Source organism: Myxocyprinus asiaticus, chromosome 7 (genome assembly GCF_019703515.2).
Source record: "Myxocyprinus asiaticus isolate MX2 ecotype Aquarium Trade chromosome 7, UBuf_Myxa_2, whole genome shotgun sequence".
Classification (NCBI taxonomy): Eukaryota; Metazoa; Chordata; class Actinopteri; order Cypriniformes; family Catostomidae; genus Myxocyprinus; species Myxocyprinus asiaticus.
In genome coordinates, this window is record NC_059350.1 from 27157808 (window position 1) to 27176905 (window position 19098).

At 37.8% G+C, this 19098-nt stretch overlaps 1 protein-coding gene across 2 annotated transcripts in view; it reads right to left on the minus strand.

Moving 5' to 3' along the window:
• cars2 (cysteinyl-tRNA synthetase 2, mitochondrial) overlaps positions 1–18868 on the minus strand; it is a 40499-nt gene extending 21631 nt beyond the window's left edge. Inside the window, exons 1-13 of one of the 2 annotated variants that reach the window (XM_051702502.1) lie at positions 18598–18868; positions 18115–18165; positions 17873–17990; positions 17634–17705; positions 17341–17446; positions 16560–16640; positions 13171–13300; positions 5116–5249; positions 4916–4983; positions 4745–4811; positions 4455–4593; positions 4229–4352; positions 3934–4029 (exon numbers count right to left, since the gene is read on the minus strand). In XM_051702502.1, coding sequence (XP_051558462.1) covers positions 3934–4029; positions 4229–4352; positions 4455–4593; positions 4745–4811; positions 4916–4983; positions 5116–5249; positions 13171–13300; positions 16560–16640; positions 17341–17446; positions 17634–17705; positions 17873–17920 — 1065 coding nt within the window. In that variant the 5' untranslated portion in view covers positions 17921–17990; positions 18115–18165; positions 18598–18868. Of the gene's footprint in view, positions 1–3933; positions 4030–4228; positions 4353–4454; positions 4594–4744; positions 4812–4915; positions 4984–5115; positions 5250–13170; positions 13301–16559; positions 16641–17340; positions 17447–17633; positions 17706–17872; positions 17991–18114; positions 18166–18250 lie in introns of both variants that reach the window. The other variant, XM_051702501.1, reaches the window with a different exon arrangement.
• Positions 18869–19098: the final 230 nt, after the last annotated feature.

A 19098-nucleotide genomic window follows, 5' to 3' on the forward strand; every position in this document is an offset into this window, starting at 1 on the left:
ATGCAATTTACATTTTCTGAAGAAGCTCAGCAAATGCGATCCGAGGTAAAGAGGGTTAGATTTAAAATATTTAAATGTTTTAAAATGTTCAAAAGCTAGATTTCTGAAAGTGAACTCAGCATTGGACAAATAGTTCTGATAGTTTATAGTCTTGAAAAAAGTGTAGAACATTCCGAGAATGTCGTTCAGCCAACTTTTTTCATCTACAGAACAGGGTAAAGCTAATTTAAGTTTGTGTAAAGAAAAGGCAAGTATATAGGTCTATTCGTTTGGTAATGAAATTTTTTTAATTTAATGCTTTTTTCGCTTGGCAATTTATTTAATTTAATACAGGGAAATGTGCTGGCATTTTCTCAAAAGTAAGCTAAGCAATAATTTAATAGAATTGGGCTGTTAGTGTTTCAAAAAAGCACACTGAAGCGTTTCTCCTAGTATTGTGTATTTATTTTTAATTTAAAACATCTTTGTGCACAAAAATTGTTATTTTGTATTTTGTTCTAATTCCATGACTGCCTTCTATTATTTTGAATGGTGTGGAAAAGCAACTTTGATAAATAAACTGATGTGATTAAATTAATCACAAACAGTGGCCATTAATTTGTTCTCCGTGCACTTGTCCATGTGCATGATACGAGATATTTGTGTTGGCACTCCTGGAAGTGTCATGTTTGCAGCATCAGATCTGTGCAGGTATGCCGTTAAGATCAATCCATAATCACGTACAATAAATTGGCTTTCAAGGCTGTATACCGTCATCATGATTAACACTGGCTAACGACTGGGGCAAATTCTGTCATGTGACTACATTTTTACGTTAATGCCAATTTTCTCGACAAAAAGTGTTTTCAAACCAGTTTTTCGCGACATCTGAAGTATCGACATAGTGTTTATGCGCTAGAGTTTAACGGAAAAATATTATGTCGACACGTGACATTTTTGCAATGATTTGCGTTTCCATCAGCTTTATTTTGAATCCGCTAAAACTTTTTTCGCAAAAACTCCTTGGATGGAAACGTAGTTAGTGTGAACTAATATTTGTGTATTTTCATATATGCAGCCTGCTCTGTCGTTATAAAGATCTCATTATTTTACATTACAAGCTATTATGATGTAATCTTTCCACAAGTTCCTGAGACCCAGCTAAAAAAAATTTTTATTTACTTTTTAAATGTCAGTATAGTGTTTGGTGCATAAAATACATTGGATAAAAAATTTTTATTGAAAAATTATAATTTATTCATATTGTATTTGATGTGCTGAATTGAACTGTTATACATTTCAATCCATATTTATAGACCAAAGAGAGAAAGTTGTCATGGCTGAACTCTCAAACATCTGGTACCTCTGAAAAGCTCAGTGAGTCATCTGATAATACCCAAGATTTACCACTGTGGCATGTATGGGCAAAGAAAAATTTAAATAAATGTCCTACACAAAAATTAATTGCTGGGCCTCAGGAGGATAATTAACTTTTAAAGCCTAATGTATCAAATATGATATATAAAAAACGTGCAATTTATAGTTTGTCTAATGGTACTAAAAACAGCTTAATGTCAAAAAATTTGAATTTTCTGACAATTCTTTCATATGTCAGGCTTTACAGGGTAAAGCATGATAAGGAATAGTTAAGCTGATTAAACACTCCCACTTTACTTTCAATTTTAAAAACTTCCATCAAGTCACAGTACAGGGTATCAAAATTACATCAAAAAGTCCACAAAATTTATTTAGTTCCTTCTGCAATTAATTTGACTTAAGAGTAAATAATTGTAACTTCATTTTTTTTTTCACCCAATTTGGAATGCCCAATTCCCAATGTGCTTTTAAGTCCTCGTGGTCGCGTAGTGATTCGCCTCAGTCCGGGTGGCGGAGGACGAATCCCAGCTGCCTCCGCATCTGAGACCGTCAACCCGCGTGCATCTTATGTGGCTTGTTGAGTGCATTGCCACGGAGACATAGCGCGTGTGGAGGCTTCACGCCATCCACCGCAGCATCCACGCACAACTCATCACGCGCCCCACCGAGAAAGAACCACATTATAGCGACCACGAGGAGGTTACCCCATGTGACTCTACCCTCCCTAGCAACCGGGCCAATTTGGTTGCTTAGGAGACCTGGCTGGAGTCACTCAGCATGCCCTGGGATTCGAACTAGCGAACTCCAGGGGTGGTAGCCAGCGTCTTTTACCACTGAGCTACCCAGGCCCCCCGTAACTTCCTTTTTGTACTTTTATAACTTTTAATATCACTCACTTTATCTAGGTAATCCCTGTAATTGGACGATTTCACTCAGAGAATAAATTAATCATGACTGACTGCAAATAGCATATTTTTACTATGACACCCGTAACTGATAGGGGTGCACCAATCGATCGGCCACTGACTGAAATCGGCCGATATTAGTCCTAAATCCGTGATCGGCGATCGTGCCTGGATTTAGGGCCGAAATTTTTTGCAGCATGCAAGGAATTACACATTCACTGCTCCTCTATGAATGAGTGCTTGCTCTGCCCTTGAAGCATGACAGAGTGGCCTTTGGAGGGTGAGTTGTTGACAATTCTAAGCATTCACAAATTTAAACTTTCAGACATGATGTAATTCACATGAATATGTCGTTTTGTTTTTAAAAATGTGTAAGAATTACATGTATGAATATTAAGTTGTCCATTTTCTAAAGTCATTCCGGTAGTTATTCTGACTCATTGCACAGTGAGCAGGAAGAGGATAAAGAGGCTACAAACGGGTATAAAAACGAATTAAACAACAAATAAACATGCAATTACAAATCTGAATACACATGATGTTGTGCGAGTCGTGACAATCAGACATTGTGTAGAGCGATAGAGACTGTTTAAGCCTTCATTAGCGCTTTTAGCTTTACTCTCTTCAACACGAGCGCTCTCGGTGTCAATCAAATAGGTGCGCTCTCCAGGTGCTCTCATATCTCATCAGTCACTCATCTCAATGCTATTCTGTGAGGATCCCAATTTAACCACTAAAAACAGATGTAACTGTAAAACCTTCAATAACGCCACCACGCCTTCACACGTTTGCTTAATAATTAGTGATGTGTTACAACAAGACGCCAAAGACAGTCAACAAATCATAGATATTAATGATTTCTCACTGGAGCAGTTTTAGAGCTTGTAATGGATATATTTTTCTTATTTTTGAAAGTATCTCTGCTGTGGGTGATGCTCTCATGGTTTTTGGTTGCCAGCATGTCACAATGGCCTTTTGATATTGACAACAGAACTATTCATAATTGTTTTCAATACAAATAAATGTTAGCAATTCACAATTAATATAATTTTAATGTAATTTTGTTAATACTTTATGAAAAGGTTTCATTTCTTTAACATTAATGCATTAGGTACCATGACCAAACAATGAACAATATATTTTTACAGCATTTATTAATCATAATGTTAGTTAATAAAAATACAATTGTTCATTGTTAGTTCATAGTGCATGTGCATTAACTAATACAACTTTTGATTTTAAAAATGTATTGGTATATGTTGTAACTAATATTAAGTTCATTAGTTCATGTCAACTACAGTAGTGTTGTTAAATAATGTTAACAAATGGAGCCTTTTTGTAAAGTGTTAACGTAATTTTACTGTGTGGGGCATAAACATAACTGCAGCATATAACTTGCAAAAGTGTGGCAAATGGCACTTTAAGGAAAAAAAAAAAAAAAAAAAAAAAAAACAACAAATCGGTAACGGCCGATCTTAGCGTTAAAAAAAAAATTATTCCAAGATCGGTATCGGCCTCAAATTTCCCAATCGGTGCACCACTAGTAACTGATCACTTTTTTTGTATTATGCTGCTCCTACACCGCTAGGTTTTAGCAAGCATACACACAAACTAGGAGAAAGTATCTTAACATCATAAAAATAACACACATCAGCTTTAATCTAGATCTCACCTTCCTGTCCAGCAGATCAACTCCAAAGACATCCATGATTTCCCTGACATAGGACAGCATGGCTCCAAATACAGCAGGACTCCTAGGCCCATCAGCCTTCAAACACGTAAAGACAGTTTTATGGGGCTGTTCTAACAGAGATGCTCAAGCAAAACTAGCCTGGTCAACAATCAAACATTTCACTAAAACACATATGAAAATACTGTTGTTTGATTAAAAGTCATTGAGGTTTAAATACAATATTTTGTAAGATATAAAGAATGTAAGGCCTCAGTGACCTACCCTATAATGTTACCTTAGTAGCAGGCTGAAGCTGACAGTTGCCATGGTGAATGAGGCTCATGATGGCATCCACAGCTTTTGGGGTGTCAAAATCATCAGCAAGAGCAGTCTGAACACTGGCCTGTGTAGCAGACAATCTTGACCAAAGACACAAGCATTGTTGTCTTCAACTCTCTTATTCGAGTCACTTTGCAAGCTAAGATATACTATATCAGTGCCTGAGGGTGATTTGTCTTTACCTCTTCCAGAGAATTCCCTCCTCTACAGGCTGGCACAGTAAGTGGCCCTGCATGTAGGCTTGTGCATTGTGGCTAAAGGCAGAGATGGTGGATAGGGTGGATCGGGCTTCATTCATGCTAGCATCACTGTATTCGATTGCTGGGGGGCAAAGAATAGCAGATGACTTCATAACTTTTCTTCTCTTTTTAAACTCAATTTAAACAGGGTTATGCTGATATTGGTATAGTGCTGCACAACCAGATAAGAAAAGTAGTAGCTGGGAGTCCCTTTCAGCTTGTAACATGCATACCTGATCTGTACTTGGTCAGAAGGCAAAAAAGACGAAACTCATTGGCATTGTAGGACACCAGAAAATCCTACACAAGGTTATGGAAAAAGTTGGATGGTTATAGTTAAAATGTGACGTTAAAAAAAAACTAAAACATTAAAAAAAAATGTATTATATCTTTCAATTTGTTACCTTTATAGATATATAATTCTTCAAGGATTTTGACATCTTCTCTACACTTCCTTTCAAACGAAGGTGCCCTTGAAAACAAAGTCAAACTTTTCTTCCAAGATAGTATTAAAGCTAAATCTCCACTGATCCTACATTAAGAATTTTTTATGTAATGTACTGTATATTGTAAACATTTCTAAACCAGAACACTAAGGCTTTACCTGAGTGCAGGAAGTAGTTTCCCCACTGTTCACACTGATGATACGCCTCAGACTGGGCAATTTCATTCTCATGATGTGGGAAGGCAAGGTCAATCCCTCCTGAGTGGATGTCCAACTGACTCCCGAATACTGAGCTACAGATTACAAGAGCAAACAGTGTATTCCTCAATGAGCATATGAGTGTTACTATTTCTTACAAAATGAACACAATATTAATATTAACAATACTGAAATGTACTGTATCAATATACAGCACATTTCCAATCAGTTTTACCAGTGACAAACTGCTGAACATTCGGCAGCACACACCAGACAATCTTTTCCCGGTTTTGGACTATTCGGATGCTTTGCTGGACATTTTAGTCAGAGGCGCAGTGAGGGAAGCGAGCCGGCGCACTGGTCAAGCTCCGTCAGTGCGGCTTTCGAACAGCGCTGCAGAGTATTCATCTAGTGAATCTCTGCTCTCTCCCTAACAAAACGGACAAACTACATCTCCTCACCTGTACAAACAAGGACTTTTCCAACTCTGCTACCTTGTGCTTCACAGAAACCTGGCTGAGTGAAGCCATTCTGGACAGCGTGTTACATCTGCCAGGCTTTCAGCTGTTCAGAGCAGATCGCATTGGAGTTAACGGGGAAAACGAGAGGCGGTGGAACATACTTTTACATCAGTGAAAGTTGGTGAACAGATGTAACAACATTAAAGAAGATGTGCTGTCCAAATCTGGAAGCGCTCTTTATCAACTGTAAGCCTTTCTACTTGCCACGGAGTATTCCTCGTTTATTCTGGTGAGTGTTTATATTCCTCCACACGTGTGCGTGAATGCAGTGCTGCAATAGCTGGCTGATCACGTCACAGACATGGAGCAACAACACCCGGACTCACTTATTATTATTCTGGGAGATTTTAATAAATAATCTAAATTAATCTAAATTTTGTCAGCACATAAACTACAGACAGTACATTACATGCCCTCCCAGAGACAGAAATATACTGGATCATTGCTACACAACAATAAAGGATGCATATCGCTCTGTGAGCAAAATGGCTGGAAAAATCACTCTGGACCACACTCACCCAGCCCACTACCTTTTTGAACTGTTGCCTTCTCGATGGCGCTACAGAGCACCGAGCACCAGAACTGTAAGGCACAGGAACAGTTTTTTTTCCCTCAGGCTATCCATCTCAAACTGTTAAAACGGCCCCATTGAACAATAATTATGTGCAGTACATAGCTTAGTCTATTTATATTTGTCCAACATACCATACCTCTTCTGCCATACATTCCCTTGCATCTGTATATAACAGATTTGTATATATACAGTTGCAATCAAAATTATTCAACCCCCTTTGACCAGCAATAAACCTAAAGTAAAACCTCAGTAAACAAAGTAAGTTTTTAATACACATTTGAGTGAATTTGAGAACGAAGAGTTCAGTTTACCCAAATTTTAAAATAAAAAATAACTAATTCTCTCCACAAAATGTCATGTCAAAAATATTCAACCCCCAAAGTCAATCATTTGTGGAGCATCCTTTATCCTTAATAACAGCAAATTAAGTGTTCTCAGGCTTCGGACACCTCTCTGTTAGAATTTTTACACATTTCTCATGAGCAAAAGCTTCCAGCTCATTGACATTCTTTGGTTTCTGTGCTGCCACTGCTTCCTTGAAATCCCAACAAAGGTTTGCAATGGGATTTTAATGATGGACTGAAAGGGCCATTTAAGGACATTCCACGACCTATCCATGAACCAGATTTTGGACAACTTGGATGTATCCTTTGTGTTATTGTCTTGCTGGAAAGTCCAGTGATCACCGAGCTTCAATTTACACACTGAAGGCATCACATTTTTCATGCCAAAATGGCCTGATACCTGAAAGAATCCATGGTGTCAGTCACATAGTCAGGATAGCTGTTTCCTACAGCTGCAAAACACCCCCATAACAGGACTGACCCACCTCCATGCTTGACTATGGGGATAGTGTCATTCTTGTCATCACCTTGTCATCTTACTCCAGTCCCATAGGTCTGCTGACCCATGGGTCTAAAACCCATTTTCAGTTTAGTGTCATAAGTCTATAAAACCTTCTTCCAGGACTCAACAGGTCTTTCCTACTTCTTTCCTATTACCTCTTGAATATTCAAGTCAACATTTCCCTTGGTGAAGTTTTGCTTTCTTCCACACCCCAAGAAGGTTGCTGTTGTACTACATTTAAAAAATGTATTAATGGTGCTGCCAACTTTGTCTATTGGAAATTGAAGTGCCTTGGAAATGTACTTTTATCCATGACCTTTCTTGTGTAATGAAATAATCTCCTCTATTAGCTTTTGAGACAGCTTATTTTTAATAGCATTTTTTGCATAGAAATAAATTTTTGCTTACAATGCTAAACTTACATTTTAAAACTTAAATAAGTGCCATTGCACATTGATGACTTAATTTTGTTTTAAAACAATTACTTGTGTAGTGTAGGGCTTTACTGGTTGTTGAGATCAGTGTTACTATCAGAAATAATTAATAATTATTTCTGTAGTTATTAATCAATATTTAAATTAATTAATTGGATCTAACTCATTAAAACCTCATATGGGGTTCCAGTAAATGTAGTGTGCTACGTTTAGGAGCAAGTTTGGTTATTAGCAATAATTAATAATTATCAAAGATAATTATTAATTATTAAAATCAACAGAACATTGATGAGAATCAATGTTAGCTTTTTTAAATCCTTTAAATCAACAGTTATCAAAGATAGTCGTTAATTGTTAACGTCGATGAAACATTAATTAAAATTAACACTAGCTTGTTGATCATTCAAATTCAATCAAAGATAATTATCAATTATCAAAAATCAATAGAATATTAATAAGGATTAACATTGACGGGGCACCACCCTGAAATCAGGGACTAATAACCGAATATTAAAACAGTCTCAATATTAGATTGTTTTCTTAGGAAAATCGACATCCGAAGAATATCGATTTTCGGGAAAAAAACAATGAATGAAGGTTTGAATCTGAGCACTGACATCCCGTCAGCACGACACAGGCGTATGCAAAACAAACCAAAACACTTCTCTTTGTAATATAAACAAAAGTTTATTTATGCAGTAATATCAATTAATAATTAATACAATGCAGTCAATAAACTTCCGACTTACAACTACAAACTAAACAGTGACATGATTAGATATGGAAATAAAAATAATCCTATAACACATAAGGTGTGTGTGTGACAGTGTGTGTGTGTGTGTGTGTGTCAGTGTGGTTAGTGAGAGAGAGAGAGAGAGATGATTAAGTGACAGCCCGAAAGCTGATTTCGCGATAGCTGGAGATAAAGCAGCCGTGTTCATCACTCAGAGACGCGGTTTTACGAGCGGGGCTTGTAAAAGTCCCTTGTTATTTGACTCTTTAATGGATGAACTCAGTTGCTGTCTCACCCACGATGGCGAAAATGCACAACAGTCCAATTTGGTTGGACCACAATACAGCAAAACAAATTCGTGATAATTAATACCCTGAGTATTAATAATGAGCGGACATGGCGGTCCGTAAACTGTACAAGCAAAAACCTTGAAACACAAGAATAGCACACTATAATATTCTATCTCTGCCCAGACGTAAACCTCTTACTTGAATCGCATGAGGACACAGGTAGAATGTGTTTTCCTCCGTCCTTTAACTTTGACCAGGTTCCTTGAGGCTCGGGTGATGACGGGGGGGGCGTTTCCTCGCGCTGTCGGCGGGCGGTACGGCTGTTGATTCTCGGCGGGCTGGCGGAGAACTCAGAAATGTCGACTTGATTGAAGATGGTAGAGAAATCTTTAATCTCTTCACTTCTGTAGGCCAACGGATGAAGATGCGAATTGCTCAGCGGTCTCCTTCGGATCTGTTAGAGTGTTCGGTTGAACACAGAGTAATCTCAACTCGTCCAGCGAGATGGAGATTGTATGGCTACAGTTTCAAGTCGGACATTACTTCCTTAAGCCACGAGGTTGCACCGGAGAGCAGCAAAAACTACGTCCGTATTCGGTGAACTAAGTCGCTGGAAGCCACTTTGGAAGCATTTCAGAATTATTTGAAGTCCTGATGATGTCATGTTTGAGGGACGTTCTGTTGTGTGCCTCATCCAATAGGAGTTGAGTGCTCAATTTAGTGGGCAAGGCTTCATGGATCTGTAGTCTGTTTTGGACTCCCTTTGTTTGATTTTGGCGCGATTTTTGTCAGTAAAATTTACGACTTAGAAGGAGGGGGCTTGAGGAATGTTTTTGACTGTTAGGCCTGCCTTTGTCTTCTATCTGAATACATGAGGCCCAACAGTAGCCTTACATATTTAGGCTACATGCAATAGGGGTTGAATAATTATGACATGGCTGTATTTAAAAAAAAAAAAAAATCCTGCTATTTACAATTATTAGGTTATATATTCAGACTATGACTTTGAATGTGTCACTCAACTGATATAGATGTCAAGTTTAAAAATTCTGGGTCATCAGAAAAGCTTACCTTTGTAAATCCTTACTGTCTTGGGGGAGTTGAATAATTTCCATTGCAACTGTGTATATATATATATATATATATATATATAAAAAACTCAGCAAAAAAAGAAACATCCTCTCACTTTCAACTGCTTTTATTTTCAGCAAACTTAGCATGTGTAAATATTTGTCTGAACAAGTTTCACAGACATATGACTCTCAGAAATGGAATAATGTGTCCCTGAACCAGATTTGCCAGTTCTTGCTGTGAGATGTTACCCCACTCTTCCACCAAGGCACTTGCAAGTTCCCAGACATTTCTGTGGGGAATGGCCCTAGCCCTCACCCTCCGATCCAACAGGTCCCAGACGTGCTCAATGGGATTGAGATCCGCGCTCTTCGCTGGCCATGGCAGACCAGCAGTATGGCTGGTGGCATTGTCATGCTGGAGGGTCATGTCAGGATGAGCCTGCAGGAAGGATACCACATGAGGGAGGAGGATGTCTTCCCTGTAACACACAGCATTGAGGTTGCCTGCAATGACAAGCTCAGTCTGATGATGCTGTGACACACCGCCCCAGACCATGACGGACCCTCCACCTCCAAATCGATCCCGCTCCAGACTACATGCCTCGGTGTAACGCTCATTCCTTCGATGATAAACAAGTCTGACCATCACCCCTGGTGAGACAAAATGCGACTCGTCAGTGAAGAGCAGTTTTTGGCAGACCTGTCTGGTCCAGCGAAGATGGGTTTGTGCCCACAGGCGACGTTGTTGCCGGTGATGTCTGGTAAGGACCTGCCTTACAGCAGGCCTACAAGCCCTCAGTCCAGCCTCTCTCAGCCTATTGCGGACAGTCTGAGCACTGATGGAGGGATTGTGCATTCCTTGTATAACTTGGGCAGTTGTTGTTGCCATCCTGTACCTGTCCCGAAGGTGTGAAATTCAGATGTATCGATCCTGTGCAGGTGTTGTTACACGTGGTCTGCCACTGCGAGGACGATCAGCTGTCCTTCCTGTCTCCCTGTAGCGCTGTCTTAGGTGTCTCACAGTACGGACATTGCAATTTATTGCCCTGGCCACATCTGCAGTCCTCATGCCTCCATGTAGCATGCCTAAGGCACCTTCACGCAGATGAGCAGGGACCTTGGGCATCTTTCTTTTGGTGTTTTTCAGAGTCAGTAGAAAGGTCTCTTTAGTGTCCTAAGTCTTTATAACTGTGACCTTAATTGCCTACCGTCTGTAAGCTGTTAGTGTCTTAACGGCCGTTCTACAGGTGCATGTTCATTAATTGTTTATGGTTCATTAAACAAGCATGGAAAACATTGTTTAAACACTTTACAATAAAGATCTGTAAAGTTATTTGGATTTTTACAAAATTATCTTTAAAATACAATATCCTAAAAAGGGACGTTTCTTTTTTTGCTGAGTTTATATATTGTCTTATTGTGTATTTCTATATATACTTATATTTTCTATTCAATTTTTATTTTTATTACAGTCTTGTTGCTGTATTGTTTGTGCACTGGAAGCTTCTGTCACCAAGACAAATTCCTTGTATGTGTAAGCATACTTGGCAATAAAGCCAATTCTGATTCTGATTAATTTTGCCCCATATATTCTGTGATGGGGTAAGACTGTATAATACATTCACATATAATAGAGGACACAAGAACTGCCAAACTGAAGGTGTGTACGTTGCTGCTTCCTTGTTAAAATGACAATACCGCTACAAAACTCCCAGAAAATGATTACACACACAAAAAAAAAAAAAATAGGTTGTCATTGGTTTTTGTATACCTACACATGCCGTTGTATTGTTCAAAATAAGATTAATTTTATATTTTTTAAAATATTTGATTTGGGATCTGTAAACTCTGTAAAAAACAATGAACTACCCTTCGATTCAAAACTAGTTTCCATTTTCTGAATCTTAATATTAAATATCACTAGAATATTAGATGTTTACACAGAACAAATGTGCCATTTGATGTAAAAGTCCATTCAGAATCAAACATGTCAAAGCAAAGTAAATAGTACTGCAACTAAAAATTTATTAGATTTGAATAATCATTCTAATTATCATTAGATTAGTCGATTATTGCAACGATTAATTATTTGCTCTTAATCAACTATTCAGCTTGTGCCTCGATTTAAAAGGTTGTATTAAACATGCTTACTAACAATAGAGGAAATTCTTTTAAAAATACCTCTAAATGACATTCACTGAATTATGAGAAAAAAAAAAAAAGGATTTTTATTAAGTTTAATTCAGTAAAAAAAAAAAAAAATAAATAATAAAAATTACTGCAAACAAAATCATGTTGTTATCAAGAGTTTTTGTCTTGTTTTCCCATTTAAAATTATCTAAAAATCTTTAAAACAAGATACAGTAACTTGAGAAGGAACATAAGATATTTAAACTTGCTTCAGAGAATGAATCTTGAATATAAGTGTATTTTGTATACAAGTGTATTTTTTCACTTGTTCATACTTCTGCCAGAGCAGTAAAGAAAAAATATACTCATATTCAAGATGTATTCTCTGAAAGCAAGTCTAAATATCTATGTTGCGTCTCAGGTAAATGTATCTTGTTTGAAGGATTTTTAGATATTTTAAAATATGAATCATTGTATTCAACATTCTGCGGTTACAATTTTTTCTTCTGCAGTATAGCTCCTAAAGTATATGTACATTGTTTTAACAGAGTTTTAGATATTTTGGAAAACAAGTCAAAAAAAGACTAATAAAAACTTATTTTGTTGCTGTGTATATTGGGCTAAGACTTCACTCCCTCACCTTTTTGTTCACTTCGAACCATCTTCAACTCACAAAAAAAAAAAAAAAAAAACACGAGCTGCATATCCCCAATTTTTCTTCACGATAAGATATAATGTACGTGTCACGGTGTGTATTACGAATCAATGCCACCATGTTATAATCTAGACGGAGCAAACGCGCCTGAGGGACATGCGTCCCCGCGAGTGTGCATCAGCAGGGTGCAGTTTCGATCTCTTCTCCTTAGATTGGGTCAATTCACGCGACTCTTGGAAGAGACGCTGACCGCATAGAGAAATGTCAGTTTCAGAGTTTATTTAATGAACCGCTTCCTTATTATTTTAACTTAGTAAAGGATGCATTAAACATAGAGTGCTGAGTCATTTCCTTTTTAGATGCTCTGACATGCAAGTTTTGCTTAAGTGGATTGCCAGATCTGGCTCCTCGCCATTTCACGATGACACCGCTTCTGTATTTACTTATTTTGTATTTTTGCATTATAATTCCCTCATACTTTGCAATCTACATCACCTTTTAGGCTATCTGGAAAGTTCGGAGTGCGTCTTGGCTGTTTTCTTCCTCTCCTCTATCAGGTGCGAGCTGCAGTGCTGCTCTCATTAGAGTTTCATATGATCTCGTTACATTCAATGAGATCAAATGACTATTTGACAACGTAAATTTCTGTCGACAATTTTTTATGTCGATAACATTGACTAATTTTTCAGCCCTAAAACCAAAACAATCTTCGACGTCAAGTATGGTTTAAGAAGTAGTACAGAACACGGAGAGCATATACCTAGCAATTGTAGAACATTCAATGTGCCACCCAGGTCTTCCATTTCCCCAAGGTGATTCCCAGTGTGGTTCATGTGATTTGGATGCTTTCCATAGAGCAAAGTCCCTAGGATCACTTTTATCCTGCACCACTAAAATAAAAGAAATCAAATTGTGGATTACTTCATATAATTAAATAATTTGTATTTACTTCAAAACAGCACATGGGCACAGATTTTCAAGGTTACCGACAGATAGGTTGTTCCAGGCATCTTGTACAACTTGCCACAGTTCTATGTATTTAGGCTGTCTCAATTGCTTCTGTCTCTTCATGTAATCCCAGACTGACTCTATGTTGAGATCCAGGCTTTGTGACCCTGTTTACACCTGGTATTAAGATGCATCTCAGGTGATCTGATCACATATGGTCAAGCATATGAAGACCTGGTAAATGTGTCTACTTTAAACACTTCAGATTTCGAGGGGACATACATTAATCACTATGGCAGTATGTTACGGCATGATAAACCATAAAAGGCAGAAAAGGCAAAAAAAGTGCAGAAAAACAATGGCAGTTTCTCCCAGATGCAGTTGAAATTTAATCTAAGCACAAATGCAACATTTCGAGCAGAATTCTCAGTTATTTTAGTGGAATACTGTAATAACTGAGCTTCAGATAAGTGTGCTTGTCATCTATGTCTCTGCATGTTGATATCAGACACACTGAAGAAGTTCTCGTGCTTGTAAATGTATTTGCTTTTTAAAATTTTCAGATGGGATGGTAATTACTAATTTCCTTTTAAAGCCGCATGCAACCAGCAAAGTTTAAAACCCTGTTTTAGCGCAGCGGTTGATTAACAGGTGAGAGGTGGTACTTCGCTGCTGTCCGGGACACATCAGGATGGTTTAGCATTTAAAACTCAAAAGCGATGTGGTCACATGCATTTTTGACTACCTCTATATGAGGTTTCAGACCCCGTTCAAATCTATACTCTGAGCTGACCACTTGTCATCAGATCAGCCAAAACTCATCTTTATACCAGGTGTAAACGGGATCAAAGAGCACATCTCTCAAATGGCATAAATTACGTCTTCACATGACACTTTGAAGAGAAAACAATAATTAAGGCCATGGTGTAGCATCGTTATAAATGGTTCAAAATGACCATTTTATTATACCTTTCAGCCCTCTGAAACTGTCTCACTTTAAGGTAAAGTCTTTGAGCGGAACAGGGCAAAGGGATGATTACTTCTGAATGGAATGCACCCATATGTCATGTATATGTTACAGGCAGAGGTTGTGCTACAAAAAAAAAATCTTACCTAGAAAAAATCTTCAAGGGTGTAGCATCCATTATAATGCCATACACAAGCGAGTGTGGTGAATTCAAGGAGTTCTAGGGTGAACAATGTACCTGTTTAGCTGTGCTAAAACAAGATTTTTAAACTTTGCTAGTTATGTGCGGCTTTAAAATGAAATAACCGTCTGGTCGAAAGATTTGAAAAAGTCTCTGCTTCAAAATTCACATTTGAGATATGACTGTGTAATTTATGTTGTAGAGCAAAGTGTTACTTGATGTATCGTCAAGTAATGTTTACCACAGACTTAATTTTACTCAAAGTTGAAAAAACCCATTAAAAAACCCATAGGAAAATCACAAGGGGTCCCCTGGCATATTCTCTTCAGGGTTTTTGGACTAAAACCTGAACATCTCCGTTTCAGGCCCTGGTCAACTTCCCAGCTCCATAGTTAATCATTTCCTGATACTCTGTTGATCATCGTCTGTCAATGACTGTCGCAATCAGCATTGGAATATTTATCAGATCTAGTCGATATCCGATTTAGGCGTGTGACGTATTCGGTAATAGGGTATATCACGGTAATTAACATGCACGATATTGTTATCATGGGCATTTAAATACCGTAAACGATGCTACAGAACTTTTACCAAATTGTTTCGATTTTTCTGATCGCACATTAGGTTTTTTTCCATCAATGAATCAAGATTCACAACACTGCAGGTATGCGGCACAAATGGCACATGCGCACTCTAATGTAAACAAAATCAACGTGGACTGGCAGGAGGAGGAATGCAGCCGACCCTTTATCCACCATCTAAAAGGGTTAAGTCAGAAGTGTGGAAGTATTTTGGGTTCCATAAAAATGCAGAGGGATTGTTGGTTGAAGATGGTTTGCCTTTGTGTAAAAACGTGACAGAAAAGTGGCAGCGAAACACAGGCACACCTCCAACATGTTCGCTTATCTGCGGGACAATCATCCCGACAATGCAATTCAGCAAGATTAAGGTAAATTGACAGTGACAGCTAGTTTTTCCAAACTGTTTTTGCAAACTGAGAGACAAAACTCTAAAAGACAAGCTAACTGTTGTTGCAATTTGCAGATAACGTGTAGCTTGCTTTCAATCGGCTGAGGTAGTTCACTAAAGCTCTGCTAGCTACTCAGTAACGTTTGCGTCTTGTAGTAACAACTATAATACAGATGTAATCAGCTAATACTAAGTCCTGTAATTAAAAATTCAATGTGGCGCAATGATGATTTCAATCTTAAGCTCAAGATGGAGCGCAACGCAATCCTACGTTGCCATAAAGTGTAAGTGAACTTGCGCTTATTACATTTGTATCTGGTGCCTAGCTAGCTATATATTAGCAACTGGCTTGCCATCCAGAAAAAAAAGCATGCATACTATTGTTGTAGCCAATTAGTTGTTCAGTTAGTTTTTTAAATGTTCAGGGCTCTTTTCAAAGTTCTTTGTTATCTGTTAATTTAAAAGGTCAGTTTAGTATTGAAAAAAGTCATTTAACGTGTTTATTAATAGAACAAAGTTTGTTAATCTTTCTACCAGTTTTTTTTTAATGTAATTCCATGTTAATACCGTAAACCGTGATAAAAGCTTCAGCAACTATCGTGATGTGGAAATTTGATCCCGTCACATGCCTAATCAGATTAACATCCTATCGTCCAGTCCTAGGTGAGACATATCGAGGGGCTTGTCCCTAGTTTAAGTGGTGTTAGGGAGACTGGCATTTCTCATTCTGGAGAGCATTTGATTGGACAAAAAAAAATAATAAAATAAAATAAAAAAAAGTGAAGTGCAGCATGAGACTAATATTTTGTCATTTTTCCCAGAAAAGGCTGTTTGTTAATGCTTACATCTACTAAAGGTTTATAACTTTTAGGAGTACACCAGCATGTAGATGACATCAGAGCTAATAGGAATTGACTAAAAGTCACAAAACACGAATTTTGATTTCATGGTGTCTTTAAGAAAGCTAGCCGAATAACATAGAGAGGCAAATGTACAGTGACATGACATGTACGTAGCTTCCTCATTGTGTCAAGCTAGCTAATCTAAGCACATATACACATCTAAAAAGACATCACACACATACCCAGCTCCCCAACAATGCCTCCAAGGTTCCCGAGCTTGCCGTAGCGGCTACCAATGGAACACGTGTCAAAGTAGACATTCCCTGAAACAACACATCATATTGGATGTTACGTTTCTTCTTAATCTTCTCTTCACTATTAGAAAAAACACATGGAATACTAAACCTTAAAGGTGCTATATGTAAGATTGACAACAAGCGTTTGAAATGGGTACTGCAGTCCAAATTCAAAATATTGGAGATTTGTCTGCCCTGCCCCAGACTCTAAGTTCCTGCAGGTTGCCAGAATGTTGACATGCAAATTAGCCAACTCAGCATCCGTTTTAAAGGATTTCTGGTCTTTAAGCTGTCTCCATCTTCCAAAGGCATCTCCAATATTTATCCTCATTTTACTACGCCTCTGGTCATGGTAGTTTTTAAGAAGACTTTTTAAAATCGGGTGTAATCTGTAATCTCTGATCCAGTTCGTTTGCTGGCTTCCACGGCTGCAGCACGCAGTGTTGTTTGCCTGCAAACTTGTTCAAATCTGGCAACCCGGCGGTGTAGAAATACTATTGGTGAGTGGGCAGTGGGCGGATTCACACAGGCATAAACAGAAATTCGCCCGGAATGGAAACTTCAGAGTAGAATATACTGGCTGTAGCATTGTTATCGGAGAAGCCAGTATTTCAATTTAGCATGTTTCCTAATTCTCTAATGACGTATTATGGTCATTTTATGATTTAGTACAGTAAAAATATTACATATAGCACCTTTAAATCTTACATGAAATAGAGAGAAGTACCTTGACTTGTGACATAGGCGTGTCCATTTCCTATAATGCGCTCTATGAAAGCTATGATGTGAGATATGTTTTCAGTCACCCTCATGTATACAGCTGGAGGAAGAACCTGGAAAACAAATTAACACAAAACCAATAAAATATGCATTCATATTTTAGACAAACATCAGTTTAAATTAGGTCTTAGATATTTATATATATATATATATATATATATATATATATATATATATATATATATATATATATATATATATATTTTTTTTTTTTTTTTTTTTTAATAAACACTGATTTACCCGCAGGGCCTGCATGTCCCTCTTGAACTCCTCCTCGTGCATTCTTGCAAGAATGGTGGGCGAGATATTTTCCTGAAAAAGAAATTAAACCAAAACATCTTTCAAACATAAAAAATCTAAATATTTACAAAAAACCATTCATCCACAATAGCTCAAGCTTGTATATAATAATACTGCCATTGTTATTGGTCATATATCAGTAATTTGTGGTACAGAGCATATTATCAGTTGACACTTACCTCAAGGCTTCTCTGTATGATTTTATCATCAATGTCAGTGATGACCATGACATGGATGACATTAATTCCAAAGAGTCTGGATAAAATCCTTTGCAGAATGTCAAATCTGACATATGTGCTACATGTAAGGATGAAAAAAAAAAGCTGAAGCAGTCTCCCTGATTACTGAATGATGTCCAAACAACCTAAAAAAAATGCTTCTGTTAACGTTCTGCACCTGGTTTGCAAGCAGAGAAACTTACCACGCGTGGCCGAGATGGGCATGATCATAAACAGTGGGTCCACAGCTATACCTAGAAGTTACAAAGAGAACATGTATTAGATAAAACTGTAATACACAGAAATTTGCATATAACATAAGGGCCACTGTGTGCCTACCAGGTGGCAATTCGTTCTTGTGCCAAAACCAAAGGTTCTTTCTGTTTGGTAAGACTATTGTACGTCTTGATACCGGTGTCATAGCCCACTGGTTTGACCCACTTCCTCTCCGTCCGTGTGCACACATTGCGACTGGACACCAATGACGTTTTTGTAAATGCAATGTGAATTCCATGCCTGATTTTAAAGCCAGAATTCAGCAATTTTGCATTTGTAAGTAATGCCATGAGCAGCCTCATTTTCATCTTACTAGATATATGGCTGTTTTGACACAAAACATTTATACAGAGTCCAGCTGGTGGCTACAGTATTGCGATAAAGCGTATACGATGACGATCTTAACGCACCATATCAGATTTGTTTAGAGTTTCATCTGATTTGGATTGATGGCATGTGTAGTTTTGCCACTTGTTTGTAGTCTAACGTCCTTCGTGTGCCGACATGGTCTGTTTCTTTTCAGCTTCATCACATCGAATGTTCATCGTTATTGGTCTACAACGGGTAAAGTTTCATCGCTGTCAACTCACGAACATCACCAGACAGTCCAGTGACAGGTTTCTCTCTCGGTTGTTTGCAGTGGGTACAAGATGGCCGCATACTGAAAAGCGTGCCGAGGGCGGCTTTCTGAAACGCATTTATTAATATTTATGAGGACAGCGCAACCTGATTGGTTAGAGTTGGGTTATAATTTCTCCGACCTATCAGATAGCGCTGTCCTCATAAATATATTACTGGAAAGTCCAATCAGGTATCGCTTCCTCATGAATTTATATGATACTTCCCCTCCAATCCTACGTTGCGAAAATGATTATTAACATGATATGTGCCCTTCAAAGTGGAGTTGTAAA